This window comes from Leptinotarsa decemlineata, unplaced genomic scaffold (genome assembly GCF_025532065.1).
Source record: "Leptinotarsa decemlineata unplaced genomic scaffold, Ldec_3_MD MMD2_P_RNA_scaffold_7, whole genome shotgun sequence".
NCBI lineage: Eukaryota > Metazoa > Arthropoda > Insecta > Coleoptera > Chrysomelidae > Leptinotarsa > Leptinotarsa decemlineata.
In genome coordinates this window covers 493,336-512,568 of record NW_027412534.1, presented here as the reverse complement: position 1 = coordinate 512,568, position 19,233 = coordinate 493,336, and the positions used below count along the sequence as shown (strand labels likewise).

The window sequence follows — 19,233 nt, the reverse complement described above, 5'->3', positions numbered from 1 at the left end:
AAATTGATACGGGACTGTATGACAACTTACAATCTCAATTTCGAGATTTACCTCCAAAAAAATTCAAATCCAAATTGGAAAGGAATGTCATCTAGTAACTGTATTTACAACTTCCAAGAATTCACTCAGTTGATCGCTGAAAATCAGCATTTGTCCCATTTTATTGTTACGGTATATATTCATACATTTATCTATATTTCATTCATTTGACATTCTATACATTTCACAATATATATTTTTCTACATTTTATACATCATACTCCATATATTTTATACATTTACGTTTTATATATAATTCATACATTTTACATTTTATATATTCATATTTACTTATTAGTCAGTGGGCTATGTTCGAACACTGTCAGTGAAAAAATCTAAAGAAATGAACTTTAAACGTTTAAGCCAGTCTCGAATATACCTACACAGTAGGTTGAATGGACTGACGCCTATCAGAAAACAACTACTCCCCTGGCTAATACTACGAAGGGCGTTGGATTGTATCCGACAGGCGTCAGTGCAGGAATCTTCACAGAAAACTTCCTGCATATGCAATTGGCAATACAACTGAAAGAATCGACCTTCAGTTTTGGAACGGGCACACTTGCAGACCGGTTTCGGGCTCATTAGCCACTCGTCAGTGCAAGATAGTGGCCATCATCGACCTAAAGTCAATGATATTCCATAATTAAAAATCGGAATTCTTTCACTGACTAATAAGAAAGTTTTTCTTCCTTATTCAGAGAAATCGGGGACATTTCGGATATGCAGTTGGTTCGTACCTCGTCCACTAGATGGAGTGACATTTTGTTGTTTCGCTCCAACTTAGGAAGAGGAATGAAATACTCTGAAAAAATTCCGATTTTCAATTATGAAACATCATTGACTTCAGATCGATGATGGTCACTATCTTGCACTGATGAGTAGCTGATAAGCCCGAAACCGGTCTGCAAGTGAGCCCTTTCCAAAATTGTTGGTTGACTTTTTCAGTTATATCGCGAATTGCATATGCAGGAAATTTTCTGTAAAGATTTCTGTACTGACGCCTGTCGGATATAATCCAACGCCCTTCGTGGTATTAGCCAGGGGAGTAGTTGTTTTCTGATAGGCGTCAGTCCATTCAACCTACTGTGCAGGTATATTGGAGACTGGCTTGAACGTTTAAAGTTCATTTCTTTAGATTCATTCATATTTAGTCATCCCTTAAAATATATTTTATCTTGTATGTAGATCATGTATGTTTTATTCTTCAATATCCCATATCACAATTATTGTCAACCTCGATTATATTCCCAGGACTACAAATTATTGTCATCTATCTTTAGTTGTTTGGGTTAAGGTTTGGACGTGTCTATAAAATGTAAAATTTTCTTGAGACAAATAAAAATGAAATGAAATGCTTGAGGAAGCTATTGCATAGCGAAACACGTGTCGCGGTTTTTGTAAAACCCTTTATAGTGAAAATCATACAATAAACTATTAATTAGTTTTTTAATATCGGCCAGTTCTATTCAATTACTAAGTCTGTAAAATATCTCATTAAAAATCCTATCTGGTCTAAAAAGTTTCTAGCTCTATGTTATAGGCTTCAAAATTTGTTTTCCGGGGGTTTCCATAAAATTTAAGCGAGTTATGAGTCCCCTCGATTTTAAAGTTTATTTGCCGATGATCTAAACAACTTTCACATCAGAACATTTAATTACTCAACAAAGTTACTTATAAATGTGGTACCTACGCCTCGTGTTAACGAATGAGCTATGATCTGTCTGCTTGGCAAGCTCTCACTTGTTCGTCCACTTCCATGGTTGGTGAAGGTTTCAGGCTATCGTGAGGCTATTCGCAAGGAAATAACACTGATCCAGTCACGAATTCCTCATGTCCTCCCTCACCAGCCATCTTTAGTTTAACCACCGTCAATAATCCACCCTGGGTGTATTCATAGATATCGAGGGAGCGTTCGATAAAACAACCTTTCCAACAATTACCCAGCAACTACACTCCAGGAATGTACCCCCTCCAGATGCTCTCTAGCGGAGCAATAAGTATTAATGTAGAAGACATCACAGTGAAAGGACTGGTCAAGAGGGGATGTCCACAGGGAGGGGTCTTATCACGCCTTCTCTGAAACATAGTTCTAGATACCCTGATTAATCACCTCAACAATAATGGATTATACACAATTACATATGCAGATCACATAGTTATCTTGCAGACCGGCAAATTTGTGAACACACTGTGCGATAGAGCGCAGGATGGACTCAAATTAATAGAAACATGGTGTAAGGAACACTCACTGTCGATCAATCCCAAGAAGACCGAGATGGTCCTTTTCACCAGGAAAAGAAGTTTAACGGGCTTTAAACCTCCCGAAATCTTCAAAAGCAAACTAAACTTCTCTGAAGAGGTAAAATACGTTGGTACTATCCTCGACAGGAAGCTAACATGGAAGTCTCACCTAAAGAGAAGAGTAAAAGGAGCATACGTGGCTCATGAGCCACATTTGCCACAAAGACCCCATGCGCGTTCCACTGTCAGAGGACAGTGGGACGGGCATGGGGTCTTTTACCCCTTGTGGTCACCTGGATCTACACTGCAACACCTATGTTAACGTACGGAACCATTGCATGGGGAACAACAGTTCTACAAGCAACGGCAATTCAAAAATTATATCAAATACAGCGACTGACTTGTTTAAACATCACAGGAGCCATGAGAACAACACCAACTGCGGCAATGGAACTAATTACGGGTCTGACCCCTCTGGACCTGAACGTTAAGGTGGTTGCGTTAATGGCCATGTTACGATTGCGCATGGCTGGTGTAAACCTCGTAGTAGGAACGGGTCAATTGAGGCTAAGCCTATGGCGGCTGGACTGGGAATTTTAGGACCCAGTGGCACCCACGGCCTGATGACTTCGACAATTGCGGAACTAGCCATTTGTTACCCCCATGCTCAATCCTTAGAGAGATGGGATGGAACCAAAGGATGCAATCTTGCCAGGATCACCTTGGGCGACCCTGGAAAGCTGGCGCCGAAAAAATATCTGGCAATGACCAGGAAAAATCTACGCCTAATAGTAGGATTTCTGACTGGCCACTGTCAACTAAGGAAACACCTCCACAATATGGGGCTAGTGGACACACCTCTATGCAGGATGTGTGAACAGGAAGATGAGCCTGTCAGGCATGTCCTATAATAGTGCCCGGAGTTACCGTCAATAAGAGAGTGTGTGTTTGGCGAGTCTTGGTCTACACCTGCCGATATAAAGGAGATGTCTCCAAGTGACCTGCCCACCTTCCTGGAAAGGACACTCACCCTCCCTACTCTACAGATACAGATACCACCATCAAGTCCCTCCTGCAAAATTTACTAAACAGCAGTATATTCAATCCTTTTCAGATAATTACTCCCCCGTTCTTGGGGTCTCTGAGGTTCTGTTGTAAATTAACTCCAACTCTTCCCAAAGCAATATCAAGGTTCCCATAACCTTTGTAAGGATCGCCGAAGTCTCCTTACTGTATTGTACTACCCTCAGTGTGACTCAAAGGAGCCTCCTCCTTCTTTCGTTTGTGGCTGTGGTCAATTGAGTTCCCACGGGTATGGGGGGGAGCGTTAACCACATCCACGAAGCTCCCTACGTGGATGTAAGGCTAAATACTCTTAGAGGTCGCCTGGTATCTTCGAGGCTCCGTTGGCGATACCTGAAAAGGCCCAGGTACCATTTATCCTTCGGCGTGGGTCGCAAAACACCATTGGATTTTGCCCCCTTTTCAGTTGGCTCTTACAACAGGCAGGGGTTATCGCGGACCTGATTACCTTATTCGTCTGACTTTTCCCTCTCGACGTCCGACCTGGTAGGCCCAACCATCAGCCGGCTACCACCGGCATGGCTCTCGATGTCATAAAAGTGTGCAAGCCCCACCACCATGACAAAGTGGTGGGGCTTCATCTCTTGATTTTGGATAGAGAATTATTTGATAAAAGTATGGAAACTCTTGATTGCACAATTTGTTGACAATATTTTGGGATTATTTGATGTTATAATTGATTCATGTAAAAAGGTATAAAAATTTATGTTCAAACATTTTCAGCTGCTGGGTTTCGCTTTACGAGAGTGTGGTTTGGAGCCTTGTTGGACCGATCTGCCTCTTAGTATTTGTGAATCTATTTGTATTAGTATTTTCAATAAGAGCAGCTTTCACCCTACAAGATCATGTGCTTGGATTTGGAAATCTAAGGTGAGATAATCATGAATTTCGATATTCATTTCTTGACTCGAGTTTTTTCAGGACTCTACTGTGGGTTTCTGTGATAGCTCTACCACTCTTGGGGGCAACATGGGTGCTAGCTCTCCTGGGTGCGTCTGAAAATCATCCCCTTTTGACACCCTTTTTGTCTGTCGCTGTATTGGTGCATGCAGGATTTTCTCTGGCTGGATACTGTTTTGCTAATAACAGAGTGAGGCAGAATCTTTTGAGGTAAGTACATGTCAATTAATCAATACTTGTGTGCAAAGCACTCGTATAAATAAAAACACTGAATACTAAAAGCTACAATTAGTCAGTCAACATATATCTGCTTCAAATCTGTTTTTCCGTTAATCAGCTGTCGCCCCCATACGAACGACAACTCTCAGAAGTTGATAAACTTGTGCGAGCTAAGGACTAACGAGGTCTTACCTTTTAACGTGTGATTCCTAACACGAGAAACAAGAAAACAAGTAAAACAGAGGGTTCTGGCACATTTGTATGAAGGAGGATTGAGTTAAAAATCCTTAGCAATAAAAAATATTAATTTAATTCAAAGGTATCCACATAAAATTATTTCAAAGGATAATACAGATGAAGTATCAAAGGAAATCAGTGACTATTGTAAAAAAAATGGACTAGCACTAAACACTGCTAAGATCTATCATATTAGAATCTTAGCAAAAAATATGAATCCTGATAATGATCTCTACTCAAGAGTCAATGGAAAATCGATAGAAAGCAAAGAGTATGAAGTTCTCAGGTGTTGTGCTTGATAGGAAATTTTCATGGGAAAACTATTGTTATATTATTGATAAAAACACTACTCTTTCCCTTTTACAAAACGACTTTTATTTTACGACTTCCACGTTGTTTAACAGAGTAGTAACAAAGTTTTATGCTCAACTCAAGGACATTTTTTATGCATCACACACATGATCCAAAGATATATATCGTGAATGAAGAAAACTTAGAAATCTGATTTGTATCGCCATCTATTTAAAATGGACCAAACTGAGGCTCAAACAGCATTTGATTTTAGCGTAACAATACAGATTTCTATGTAGATTCTTAACAACTATATCACCACTTTATGTTCAAAACTCAGGACAATCACATACATTATTAGGAATCTGAGGGATACAATATCAGCTGAAGTACTGAGAATTCTTTATTACGGATTGGCACAGTCATCTATGCAATACGGGATAATATTTTGGAGATCCTCAACTCACATACTAGGGGCTTTTTTTCCCAAAAAAATATCAGAGCTATGAACAAAACTCACCCTTCAACCACAATTGTAAACCACCATTTCGAAATTCTAAAATACTAACGCTACCTTGTCTCTACATCTTGAACCTGATAGTGTTTATAAAGGACAGTGGAAATACATTTATGGAGAATGGCCAAATATATGTATATGATACAAGGAATGAGGAAAATATTCATCTGTCCTTTTCCAGGCTTCTCGTTGGTCAAAATTCCCCAAAATATGTTGATGTAAAATGTTTCAATAAGATGAAAAATCTAATAGATATGAGCGGAAGCAAGTCAGCAGTTAGGACTAGAATATCAACATATCTCAGTGATGAAGCTTTCTATAGCGTAGAAGAGTTTCTGGGGTCCTGAATATATTTTAAAATTATAGTCGTACAAACCTCAAGTGAATTCGTTGTGAATTGTTATAATTGTACATTCTTATAATGTTCTTTTTTTATATCTATAACACTGAATAGTGTCCCATTGTTGCAACTGTATCATATTCCCACTTTATATTCCATTTTGTCCATCCCTATTTTTATATATAACAATAAATATTTATTGTATTGGCTATATTTCATCAATTTTAATCAATCTATTTTATATATAAATATCTTTTTTTAACTAGTCCGATAAGTTACATATTCTGTAGTTTTCACCACACAATGTGTATTCTTTAGTGATGAATTGAATTATTCAGATGTATTTTAATTATACAAACTGGCTCTGCTGTGAATATAGCAACAATAGTATGTAGCTTATGCAGGACAAAAAGTTGTTTTTGCTTTAGAAATGTATCCAATTGCTGATATGATTTTATTAGAAAAAAAAATAGATTGTGGGAATCGCGCAATAGCCTACAATGGAATTGAACAAGTCTGGTATAGTTCAAGTAAACGATATAGTGCCCCCTACCAGTGATGATTGAAAATACTTCTGAATACTACTTACTCGCACTTGAATATGTGTGAACCACATTAAACCCTTGCGGGTTGCGGTGGAGGGTCGAATAGACCCACTCACTTGTGACCTAATCTAACCTAACTACTTACTCACATATATATACAATCGATCGCTTCAAAAACACTTCACAAACTTTCTTCAAAAGCTTCTGATGATTCCTCTTCCATATTCTCCGTTTCACTATCACCGTCGTCATTTAAATCAATAATGAATTTATTTCCACCATTGATATGGAAGTGTCTTATCTCCATATAGTCTATTTCAACTAAAATTACTTTTTTGGTCCTTTTCTGTCAGTCTTCGTCGGTAATATTAGATACTTCTTCTTTTACTACCTCTATCACCTTCTTATCAAATTTTAGAAAATTATTTTTTCGCCTGATGCTTTGTTTAAATTTTCCCCAAATCAACTCGATGGGATTGAAAATACAAAAATACGGGAGAAGTCTCAATATGGGGTATCCATACTTTTCAGCAATACTCTCAAGGGCATACAGTTTTTCAAATGTTTTTTTTCTGTAAAACTTCAAGTAATTGGTTTTTGGTATAGTTATCTTCAAAATTCAAATTGTTATCCAATAAAAAACTTTGTATTTCATCAAACGCTAGCCAGGAGCATATCGGCAGGGACAAGTGTAGGTACGTTGGGTAAAAAGATCTTCAGCGGAGTGGTTACTCCGAAGTGATAATGAAACAGACTTTGGCTAGAAGACAGCAAGAGCCTCGCAAAGAAGAGAAGCCGTTACAAGCAGTACTTGTACTTCCCTACCTCAGAGGATTGTCGAAAAGGATAAAAAGCTTGAGATCATCCACAGAGAGAAACACTGTTTAAGAGGAAGTTCAAAGAAGCTGCATAAATATTGTCCAATGACGCATTTAGGCAAGGTAGCGTATAGATAAGCAACATATGGAAACCTGAAATCAAGCGGGAAAAACTGTCAACTCTTGCTAAAACGGTGAAGCAGTTTGAGGAAAGAGGAGATAGGTGGAAATGCTCTAATGACTTATAAATAGTCATCTCGCGGAGAAATAGTTCAGTCAACATCCGAAGACGATTGTGGATACTAATAATCGAAACGTCGTGAAGTAACTTGGTTTAAAATCTTTTTTAATTTATTTTTTATTTAATATAGTCAGTAGTAATTTCAATTTTGTATCTTGATTATTTTATTCGTTTTACTGTAATATCATTGCAGGTGTTTATGCTCTAATTTTATTTGTTCTTTCATAGATTTCGAATCAATGGAAGTCCAAACTAATGTAATTTCCATTTAATTTACTGTTAAATGAAAAACAACTACTAACCGGCTAATACCACGCTAGGCATTGATTCATATTCGATAGACATTTATGCAAGATACATCACGAAGGTATTATTACCAGCAAATGTCAACAATATATGGGGTACCAGATATTTAGTTGAAACACCAACGACGCGCGACCTTGAAATGCGCTAGAAGTCGCTTTGTATCCCTACTTAAATAACACTCTATCGTTTGATGAAACTTTTGAGTATATTCATACAAAAGTATCACAATTTACAAGTCAATTGTTCAGTCACACTCAGACTACTGTTCCTCTATCCTTTATCTATTCAATCAGAATAAATTGTATCACTCCAAAAACTTCAAAATCGGGATAGGACCATTTTGAAGTGTCGTAGAGATACTCTTATTACTATTATGCTCAATGTTTTGAATTAGCAATCCATTTCCCAAAAACTATTATATTTCAATGATTTTCGTATACAAAATATTGAACAATTCAGGATCATCTTATTTCGAACAGTACATTGTCTTTCGTCATGATATTCACCACCACTTTACTCGAAATAATAATAATTCATATATTAACAGAACAGAAAACAAAAACAGCAAGAGTTCTTTGTGTTTCAAAGGTTTTGATCGGTTCAACAAATTATCAAATGTAAAATAAAAAAATAAGTATAGTTTAAAAAACTATAAAACACGCTTTTAAAAATCATCAAACTGAGAAGTTGAAAATATTTTTTATTTCTGACCGGGATATTATAAGCTTATATCGTCATAGTTACGCTATCAATAAAGACGGTCATAACTCCCTTGGGACATTATAGATTTTATAATTCCCTCTACCTTTCACAAGTAAAAATAAATAGAAATGAAAACTGAACCATATTTTATTCATTCACGTCATTACAAATAATAAATGTACAATTTTGAAATGTTCCCTGAAAATTACTTCCGCCACTGGAAACAATTTCTTCTTTTGTATGGCTGGAGCTTCTGTTCACTACAGTCGAGATACCTGCCTCTTCTGATGACAAAGTAGACAACATACGCGCCGTTTTATTTCTCAATTCGATGCTATCCTCCAAATACCCCTCCGCCACCGTGGAACTTTTCCAACCTCCGTGTCTTTTTAAGTTAGTCATAGTTGCTCCTGCATTGGCTAGAGCAGTAGCAGAAGTGCGACGAAGGCAATGTCCCGTATAGGAAGATGAGTTTGGCAATCCTAAATACATTGCGATTTTGCTGGGGATTTTCCCAAACATGTTTTTTCCAATTGGCTGAGATGTACATTTATTTTGTCGGAAGTTCAAAAAAATCGTTTAATACCTTTAGGACGCAAAGACATATAAAGTCTTAATAAAGGCAAAGCGGAGAACTCTTTTTCATCCACAACTGTAAATTTCTTCGATACACCAGTTTTACTTTCCAGTACGTTCACTACCATAACGGAATCCCGGTCCTCTATATCCGATATCTTCATATTCAAAAGTTCCTGACTTCTGCATCCTCCAAAATAACCCATAATCAAAACAACCTATAACAAAAAAAAGGAAATAAATACACACAAAAAGGAAAATAAGAAAAAAATTACCTTATGCAATAAATGAATATCATTAGGAGCGTCCTTTAGGAATCTGATAACATCTTTAGGAGATAAAACAGCAGACTTTTTCGGCTTATAACTCTTACTCTTCCGTTTCAAAAAAGCCTGTAGTTCATTGAACTTGGTGATATCTCGTTTCTCATGTATAGTCACCATCGATTTTAGCATTGACCATTTAGTCCATAAAGAATTCGGACTATACGTTTCTGACTGAAACGAATAAACACAATTACTACCAAATCTACCGAAAAATATAGAAAATTCCTTACCAGTTCTTGAAAATATGCCAGAAATACAGTTTCAGTGACATCTTTTGGCATAACATTTTTCCGTGTCAGCCAGTCCAGATATATCTTGTATTCTTTTTGGTATACGGCTTCACTTTTCGATGGAATTAATGATTCTCTTGCTTGTTCAGCTTTTTTCAAAATATCCTCCATTATATTTGGGGTAGAAAACACGTTTTCACCGCAAACACTTGATAACAAAGTTCTGTTTATAAACAAGTAACATAGCAACAACCTAGAAACAAGAAAACTCTACTATAATCAACGGTACCTGATTCAAATATACCGGGAAGGTAATGAATTGGTACATTTTTCCGTTTCAAAAATGAACAAAATTTTATTGAAATCGGTCAGAAATAAAATTATCTATGTACCACGGGAATTAATGAGCCTATGAGGGAATAATGAGGCAATTGCTGTCCCTCGGGCCAGAGGCCCTCGGGACGCAAACTTTGCCATCGGTAATTAAGGCCCTCCTAATTCCCTTGATACATAAATAACTATTAAATAAGCTTAACAATAACGAACGAAAAATACTAGTATTATTGACGGGCGGTTGATATATAAAAAATATGGCGCAATGCTACACTATTTAAAATTATTTTTAAATTTTTTAGTTCGATTTTCTTTGAAAGCGTGTTTTTTAGTCTTTTAAACCATATTTATTTCATCCAAACTTTGGGATCAATCAGCAGTATATTGTTTAGAAAAGTGCCATTGATATTTTCGGTTTCGTACAGCGCCATCTGCCCGCGAGTAGATCAAGCAATAATGTCGATATATCAAGCAGGTTAGTACAGCGCTATCTGGCCGCTAATAGATCAGGCAATAATGTCGATAATTCTGTCAAATACAGATCTCAATATAGAATGAAAAGGAGAGTTACAAAAAAAGAAAACATATATACAGTTGAAGCTAATATAAAGCGTGTAAAAAATAAGTTGAAGTTTCCAAGATCAACAAAGAACAATTGTAGTCATCAGTCAGTATAAATACGCTTTTTTTCAGATCAATGATGAGATGTGTCGGTAAGAAAGTACCTTTGTTAGAAACGAATTCAGTGGTTGGGGTTCCGAGTACCAGTAGTCAGAATATCAATGCTCAATCGGTGAGTGACTTTAAACTGTCAAATTCCCAAAAATGTATCAACTAAAACTGTCATTTACAGCGTTCTGCTTTGGCGTATCATTCTAGTTTAGATCCGACTAGAAGAAACATAGGCATATCCACCTCCAGCACTACTTCTCGATCAACGACCAAAACTAGTTCGAGCCCCTACAGGTAAAAGATTTGAGACCTTGAAATTTCGGTTTTCAATTCCTTGGCATTCTTTCTAGAAGTGACACCCATTTACGCAATACCTCAACGTCAACTTCAAACTACAACTCAACTAGTGATGTACCTTCTTATTTGAGGGGTTTCGAACAGGAAGGCGGTTCACACAGAAACAGAGAGGTTCAAGAGAGGAGAGATGAAAGACGTGAGAGAAGAACAGACAAAGGCGATAGTGATTCAGATTCAGATGGTTCAGAAGGTAGGAGTTTAGAACTTGCTTCGAGTCACTCTAGTGATGATGATGAGTCCAGTACTAGGAGGCATCAAACAAGAAGTAAGAGAGCAGTATATCTAGGTTTACTTCTTTGAACTTGATTAATTGTAAATGGTAACAGGTATTAAGGCTTCTGAGCCTCTCATCATTGCAACTCACGTGATCTTTTGTACACAACCTTCAACAAAAACCTAATATCTCTGAAACCGTTCTGGCTTTTTTTGAATCATGGTACGCATAAAATAGATTTGTTTCATGGTGGAGGTTTCCTTAATGTTCATCAGTTGCATTCCTGTTAACGTGTCTTGCCATATTTTTGTAATTGCTCTCTATCTCCTCATAAAAATAGTCTCCTACACCAAAAAAATTGCATGGCAAAAGCCAACCGATATGCCGACACCCTTATCAACGTCTCTAATAACAATTTTCACCAGTTTCTCAACAGTTTCATTGGTTGTTGATGTGCAGGGGTGAGCTTTGTCATGTACATCTCTACTTTTTGTGAAGAGTTTGTACCACTTGGAAACATTTTTATGACTCAGAGTACAGTCATAGTGCAAAATTTTCGTATCGTTTAGATTCGGGAACTTGTGATTATAAAGCGTGTTTTTTATAGAGGTATAGAACTTTAAGTTGCAATAAAACAACGATGGATTATTCGATTGACATGAATTTTATTTATCCGAAAGATAATCTTGTGGCATTACATTTTAAATATGATTTCTGGCATATGAGCGCCACGGCTGGCGCGGATGTAGTCTAATCTGGACGTCCAATTTTCGATGACTTTTTCCAACATTTGTGGCCGTATATCGGCAATAACACGGCGAATGTTGTCTTCCAAATGGTCAAGCGTTTGTGGCTTATCCGCATAGACCAATGACTTTACATAGCCCCACAGAAAGTAGTCTAGCGGTGTTAAATCACAAGATCTTGGAGGCCAATTCACAGGTCCAAAACGTGAAATTAGGCGGTCACCAAACGTGTCTTTCAATAAGTCTATTGTGGCACGAGCTGTGTGGCATGTTGCACCGTCTTGTTGAAACCACATCTCCTGGACATCATGGTTATTCAATTCAGGAATGAAAAAGTTAGTAATCATGGCTCTATACTGATCACCATTGACTGTAACGTTCTGGCCACTATCGTTTTTAAAAAAGTACGGACCAATGATTCCACCAGCCCATAAAGCACACCAAACAGTCAGTTTTTGTGGATGTAACGGTGTTTTGACATACGCTTGAGGATTACCTTTACTCCAAATGCGACAGTTTTGTTTGTTGACGTAGCCATTCAACCAGAAGTGCGCTTCATCGCTAAACAAAATTTGCTTATGAAAATTGGGAACAACGGTAATCTCGTTTTGGGCCCATTCGACGAATCTACGCCTTACTTGATGATCGTTTGGCTTCAATTCTTGCACGAGTTGGATTTTGTAAGCACGCAAACCAAGATCCTACCGCAAAATTTTCCATAAAGTGGATGGACACAGATCCAATTCCTGTGCTCGATGGCGGATGGACTCCTCCGGGTCTTCCTCAATGCTACGCTGTACAGCAGCAAGAGCTTCTTCTGTACGCACCGTACGGCGTCTCTGGGGGTGCGAGTTATCAATAAGAGTAAACGTGGTGCGAAAACGTTCCATGGTTAATCGAATTAACTGCTCTGATGGACGATTTTGTCGACGATAAAATGGACGTAGTGCGCGATACGTTTCCCGCACAGAACCAATATTTTCGAAATAAAATTGCACTATTTGCAAGCGTTGTTCAGGCGTGAGTCTATTCATGATGAATTGCCAAACCAAACTAAGAATAAATCACTTGACAGCTGTTAAATCGGTCGCCATCTTGAAAAGTAATGCCAACTTAAAGTTCTATACCTCTATAAAAAACACCCATTATGTCAAGGAAAGGTTTGAGAACGTCGAATCATTTTTACCAAGTCTGAAGGACTTTTCATGTTCGGTATACCGTTTTGAGAAGTTTTGATCACATTGTCCCACATAAACACTATTACACTTCGGACACTTGAGCTTATAAACTCCAGATTTCGCCAATGGAAATTCAGTAAAATCAGTTTCTCAGATTTTTTGACTGCCAGTCTTTAAGCATAGCCCAATGACTAATAAGAAAGCTTTTCTTCCTCATTCAGAGGAATCGGGCAAACTACAGATATGCAGTTGGTTAGTACCTCGTCCACTAGATGGAGTGACATTTTGTGATGTTCACTCCAACTTAGGAAGAGGAATGAAATACTCCGAAAGAATTCCGATTTTCAATTCTGGAATATCATTGACTTTACGTCAATGATGGCCACTATCTTGCACTGATGAGTGGCTAATGAGCCCGAAACCGGTCTGCAAGTGTGCCCGTTTCAAAATTGAAGGTCGACTCTTTCAGTTAGAGATGGCACTGAACAGTCAAATTTGAAGGACTTGTTCGAACTGTTCCAGTTCATATCGAAAACCTGTTCTTTTTAACTGTTCATGTTCACTATTCTTGAATGACGTCTCATCTTGCGTCACGGTCACTTTTTAGCGTTCGGTTCCGAGTGGTACCGAATTTCAGTACGTTCCCTCCATTCGTCTTGTGGTTCTGAAGTTTTATTTCAGTAACAGGCTGAATTTTAGTGTAAAACAAATAAAAAATCAAGCTCTACTTGGATTTTTTTTTAATCACAGGGAAACAACTGCAACTAGCAACATGTGAAACTTGCAAGCAGGTTATTTTTTCAAAATCTTCCATGACAAATTTAAAGCGTCATGTGCTTAAAAAACACACTACCGTAAAATTTCTACCCCCTGAAGGAACAGTGAAAACCCACGTTCAGGAGAATTCACAGAAACAGAGACCTACCTACTTACAGGTAGGTATTTAATTAATTCGTTTTGCATTTTTTCTGTTGAAAATTTCATGGAAAATAATTCTGACTTGTCAGTTCTCAGTGTAGCCGAGAGCACAGGCCACAGAGCGGTCACTTCATCCGGGTTCCAGCACCAACCTCGCAAGCAGCGTCTTTGGAATAGCCACTCACCGTCTGAACAAGTTCAGTTCATTGAATAGAACAGGTTCACTGAACAGTTGACTGATACCTGTTGCGAAAAACCAGTTCGGTTTTTTTGAGCCCATCTCTACTTTCAGTTGTATTGCCAATTGCGTATGCAATTGGAAATTTTCTGTGAAGATTCCTGCACTGGCGCCTGTCGGATATAATCCAACGCCCTTCGTGGTATTAGCCAGGGGAGTAGTTGTTTTCTGATAGGCGTCAGTCCATTAAACCTATTGTGTAGGTATATAGACTGGCCTGAACGTTTAAAGTTCTGCTTTAGATCAGTTTTTGATTTTATTAAAAAACTTCAATCTAATCCGGTTTCTTCTTCGGTCTCCGGTAACTCCTCCCAAATCTTGAGTCTATTTTTGGGTACAGACATCCTTTGTAATTTCTGAATCAAGTTATGTTTTCGAGTTGGGTTTATTCCTTTCGGAGTGGATCTGATTTGCGGCCGAGCTATTCCTTCTTTCAGAGCTTTCGCAGTTGGGAAACACAATTCAATTCGCTCCCCATCACACTTTGTTTTGTAAAATAGTTTTTTGGAACCTCTCACGAAATGTACTCCACAAAACATAGATAATAGAGGTTTTGGCTCCGAACAGTCCGAACAGTTTTGGATGAACAGTCTGCAACATCCAAAAAGTCTTCTACATCCATATGAATGCAGGTCGTACGTCCACTATTTGATATTTGAACACTAGTTTTATAGTCTTCAAAATCTACGACTTTGCCTTCTGTTTTAATGACTTTTCCACTTGGTGATGGAATGAGTCAGCACTCATGAAAGTGTGACCAGTTTGAAGATATTTGAGTTTCAGTACATTTATTGTTGTACATTCAGAATTATTGAACCAACCGATATTCGGCACTGGGATGATCTATTTGCAGAAAGTCAATGGTTTTTGCAAGTGAAGAGAATAGTTCTCTATATTGTATGTCGCTAGGTGGTCGATAAACGTAACATATGAATACAAGTGTAGAAAGGACAAACTTTTTAGTTCACCCCGATAAGTTACTGCATAAATTCAAAGTATTTCTCACAAAGGAAACTGTTCTAATTATCAGGTACTTGTCGTATTTCACAATTTAACTATATATTGGGATAAATACACATCAGCTTTTCAGAATCTGAAATTGAAGACTCTGTTATAGATATACGACAAGGTTATCTACCAAATATCACGGAACATGTTGCTTCGAGATGTGGAACACCGCCATCACTTAATGTTGTTACAAATTCCCAACTATTCCCAACTGTTCAACCGAATTACGGCTCGAGGTGGTCCAGTCAACTTCCTGAATCATATTTACCCAATTCAAATGGTGAGTTCAATTTGTGTAGAACCTATTTTGTACAGGATCTTTGATTTTTGATTATGTAAATAGTATTTATTTGTTTACCGACAATTTTACAATCAACGTATGAATTTTATTCATTTACCAATACCTATAGGGGTTATACAGGGCTTTTCATGATGAGCGTTAATTAGCCGTTTCTGGCAAACTATTCAACGGATCAACCTGAAAATTCCAGAGTATGCATAAGTCAATATGACCTACACGCCTAAAATATTTTAGACCAAGCGGCGTTGTCGCTTCTACTATAAAGTAGCGGCTTCTTTGATTTTTCAAATGGAACACCCCGTATATAATATCATATTATGATTCATTATCACTTTGTCAACAAATTCATATACTATTTCCCTATACCTATCTATCACCGTTTAGAAGATATAAATTAATTTCGATATTTTTTTTACCAAACATGAACTTTTATAAATGCTGATAATCTTGAACTCTCTTGCACTAAAACGATCAAATTTGAAATGGAGTGGAGTGATACTATGAGGATCTTCACTCCGAGTTATATTTTCATTTGCCTCATACAGGGTCTTCAAAAAATGCAGATACTTTGATCTCATGAAAAAATGAGTGGAACTCAATTTTTTCAAATGGAACACCCTGTATATTTCAACATTTTTGAGCTCTACATCCAATTTTAGATCAACTTTGTTCAGATAATACTATTTCTATTTTGAACCGTTTTCGAGATAAACTGTTTCGAACGGAAACTGACGTGGTTTTCTTGTTCGTTTTTTTGAATCCATCACTTATTTTGAATAATCAACCTTTTTTTTTATACTTAGTAATATTTCTTTTTGATCCAGCTTTTTAACTGTCTCAGATCAGTCAATTCGAAATTGGTATGTACCTACCTTAGAAAAAGTTACAATTTGTATACATTGAGGTATTGGTCTCTAACGTACAACAGTACACATTAATATTTTTCAATTGTGTGCTTTGGAAAAATAAATAAATCAATTAACGTCAGACTTTCGTTGGTGGTTTTGACTGATTGTGATAGCTACCAATTATAATAGAATAATGTCAAGATTAGGTTACAGTAATGAAGATTTCTTGAATTTATTAATAATTTATGGTGAGTGCAATAGAATTGCGAGTAGAACATGCCGAGTATTTCATGAAAGATATCCACAACATCCGAAGCCGATTAATAATGTGATAAATCGATTAATAAAAAACTGTAGGTTGAATGGAACCTTCCGTCCAAAAATCATTCGTAAGAAGACTAAAGTGGATGATATTGACAGGTATAACAGTTTTTGGATACGTTCATGCATTTCCAAACGCTTCTCTGCACGAGGCTGAAAGGGAGGTAGGTATACCCTACGTGACAATTTGTCGAATTCTTAATAAGCATAAATGGCATCCCTATAAGTTCTACTGTGTCCAACATTTGAAAGAGACTGATTTACCTCGTAGAATGGATTTCTTTGAATGGTTACAAGAGGATGAACATTTCCTTGACAATATCATATGGACAGATGAGGCCAAGTTCACAAAAAATGGAGTGTTCTATAGACACAACAGTCATTATTGGGCGCCAGAAAATCCCCATGTTGTCCGCCAAAGTGGTTTTCAAGAAAGATGCCAATTCAATGTATTTTGTGCCATAAAGAATGAGTCAATTTTTTATATTGAGTTTTATGATGATAATTTGAATGCATCAAAATATGAAGATTTACTGAGGAATGGAATTTAAATGATTTTAAATAATAGACCAGGAAGAGAACGTGTATGGTACCAAATGGATTGTTCTCCACCCCATAATTCTCATTCAGTCAGCGAAGCTTTAACCGAAATCTTCGAAGACAGATGGATTGGTAATAATGGACCTTTTCGTTGGCCTCCTAGAACACCAGATGGCAATCCATTAGATTATTTCCTGTGGGGTTTCATTAAAAATATGGTTTACTCTACTCCAATAACAACAATGGAAGACATGGAATCGAGAGTTACAACTGTTTTCAATAGTTTGACTCCAGACTTGATCAGAAGCGCTACACATGACAATCTTTTGAAGAGATTACATGTTTTTTTAAGTAGAGGTTGAGATGTGTTTGAACATAGTCTGAAATACACTGACGATTAAATTAACTCATTAATTTATGGGTTTATTATTTTCAATTTGTGTTTCAGCGTTAATAAAACTATTGTTTGAAGAGAAGTTTCATTCGATGGTTGAGGAGTATTTTAATAATTATCTTTTCATTGTATCATCTGTGACTAATTGAGAAACATCAAACGAAATCTGTTTTACAAAAATGAGTGATGAACAAGGAAACCATGTCAGTTGCCGTTTGAAACAGTTTATCTCGAAAACGGTTCAAAATAGAAATAGTATTATGTGAACAAAGTTAATCTAAAATTGGATGTAGAGCTCAAAAATGTTGAAATTTACAGGGTGTTCCATTTGAAAAAATTGAGTTCCACTCATTTTTTCATGAGATCGTTTTAGTGCAAGAGAGTTCAAGATTATCAGCATTTATAAAAGTTCATGTTTGGTAAAAAAAATATCGAAATTAATTTATATCTTGTAAACGGTAATAAATAGGTATAGGAAAATAGTATATGAATTTGTTGACAAAGTGATAATGAATCATAATATAATATTATATACGGGGTGTTCCATTTGAAAAATCAAAGAAGCCCCTACTTTATAGTAGAAGCGACAACGCCGCTTCGTCTGAAATATTTTAGGCGTGTAGGTCATATTGACTTATGCATACTGTGGAATTTTCAGGTTGATCCGTTAAATAGTTTGCCAGAAACGGCTAATTAACGCTCATCATGAAAAGCCCTGTATACAGAAGATTTTAGTAATATTCGAACATTATACTTTCATAGTTTATGTATGTATGCATTCACAAACGAAACATTTCGTAATTATATTACCACAGTTTATATTACTAGAGGTACAACAAACGAATTGCTACCCACTCCAAAATTCAATAAAAATATTTGTCATCGCTTTTTAACTTACACACTACCTAAAATTTCTAATATTCTACTCCTAAGGATAAAACGTATCAAAAATTATAAAACCTCCTCTATATAGAAAATTACTTTGAATTTATCAAAATATTAGAACACCAATAGATACACCGCCACTAAATGGTTTCCCAACTCTCTGTACAACACTGTAATTTCATATTAATTAGTTTACTTTGTAGCAGTTAGTTTTTCATTCTTATTTTCTTTAATTTTGTGTATCAATTAAATAAAAAAATAAACAAATAAATAGAATACCCACTTTATAGTTTTAGTTTAAGTGGGCTTTGAGAAAAAAGAATAGAAAGAAAGAATTAAAAGAAAAACTTACATTGGACAATCGAAGGATAACATAATTATTATAAGAGTGACAGAGACTACAGAAATGATCACAACTTATCAATGAAGATAGTATTAGATGAAAAAAATTTAAACAATGAACTGGAACAACAAAAATGCATAAATATCAAATATTTAGTAATAACAATCATCTGTTTTTTACTGTATGCTGATGTTTTACCTAATTTCTAAAAAGGTACATACAGGGTGAGTCAACAAGGTTCCCTCGGTCCATTGCTATCAGAGGAAACAGTTTTTCGAACTGATCAATTTTTTTTGCAATCATATCGATAAATACTATCTTTA

The 19,233-nt window shown here is 36.5% G+C and overlaps 2 protein-coding genes across 3 annotated transcripts in view; one reads left to right on the top strand and one right to left on the bottom strand.

Moving 5' to 3' along the window:
* The window catches only part of stan (Protocadherin-like wing polarity protein stan), a 139,521-nt gene that overhangs the window by 71,504 nt on the left and 48,784 nt on the right, over nt 1-19,233 (top strand). For both annotated transcript variants that reach the window (XM_074170156.1, XM_074170155.1), the window contains exons 13-18: nt 4,090-4,236; nt 4,288-4,476; nt 10,641-10,740; nt 10,801-10,913; nt 10,970-11,241; nt 15,388-15,558. In XM_074170156.1, coding sequence (XP_074026257.1) covers nt 4,090-4,236; nt 4,288-4,476; nt 10,641-10,740; nt 10,801-10,913; nt 10,970-11,241; nt 15,388-15,558 — 992 coding nt within the window. The remainder of the gene's footprint in view (nt 1-4,089; nt 4,237-4,287; nt 4,477-10,640; nt 10,741-10,800; nt 10,914-10,969; nt 11,242-15,387; nt 15,559-19,233) is intronic.
* LOC141480266 (uncharacterized) lies at nt 8,612-9,993 on the bottom strand. The gene is made up of 3 exons (XM_074170160.1): nt 9,615-9,993; nt 9,334-9,555; nt 8,612-9,276 (listed from the first exon to the last, which is right to left on the bottom strand). The coding sequence occupies exons 1-3, from the start codon at nt 9,783-9,785 to the stop codon at nt 9,049-9,051; spliced, it is 621 nt and encodes a 206-aa protein (XP_074026261.1). The 5' UTR covers nt 9,786-9,993; the 3' UTR covers nt 8,612-9,048.

Coding starts and splice junctions, on each gene's coding strand:
- LOC141480266 (XM_074170160.1), bottom strand. CDS start 9,785: ATGGAGGATATTTTGAAAAAAGCTGAACAAGCAAGAGAATCATTAATT. Junction 9,556..9,614: donor TGGCATATTTTCAAGAACTG/GTAAGGAATTTT, acceptor TATTCGTTTCAG/TCAGAAACGTATAGTCCGAA. Junction 9,277..9,333: donor ATATTCATTTATTGCATAAG/GTAATTTTTTTC, acceptor TTTTTGTTATAG/GTTGTTTTGATTATGGGTTA.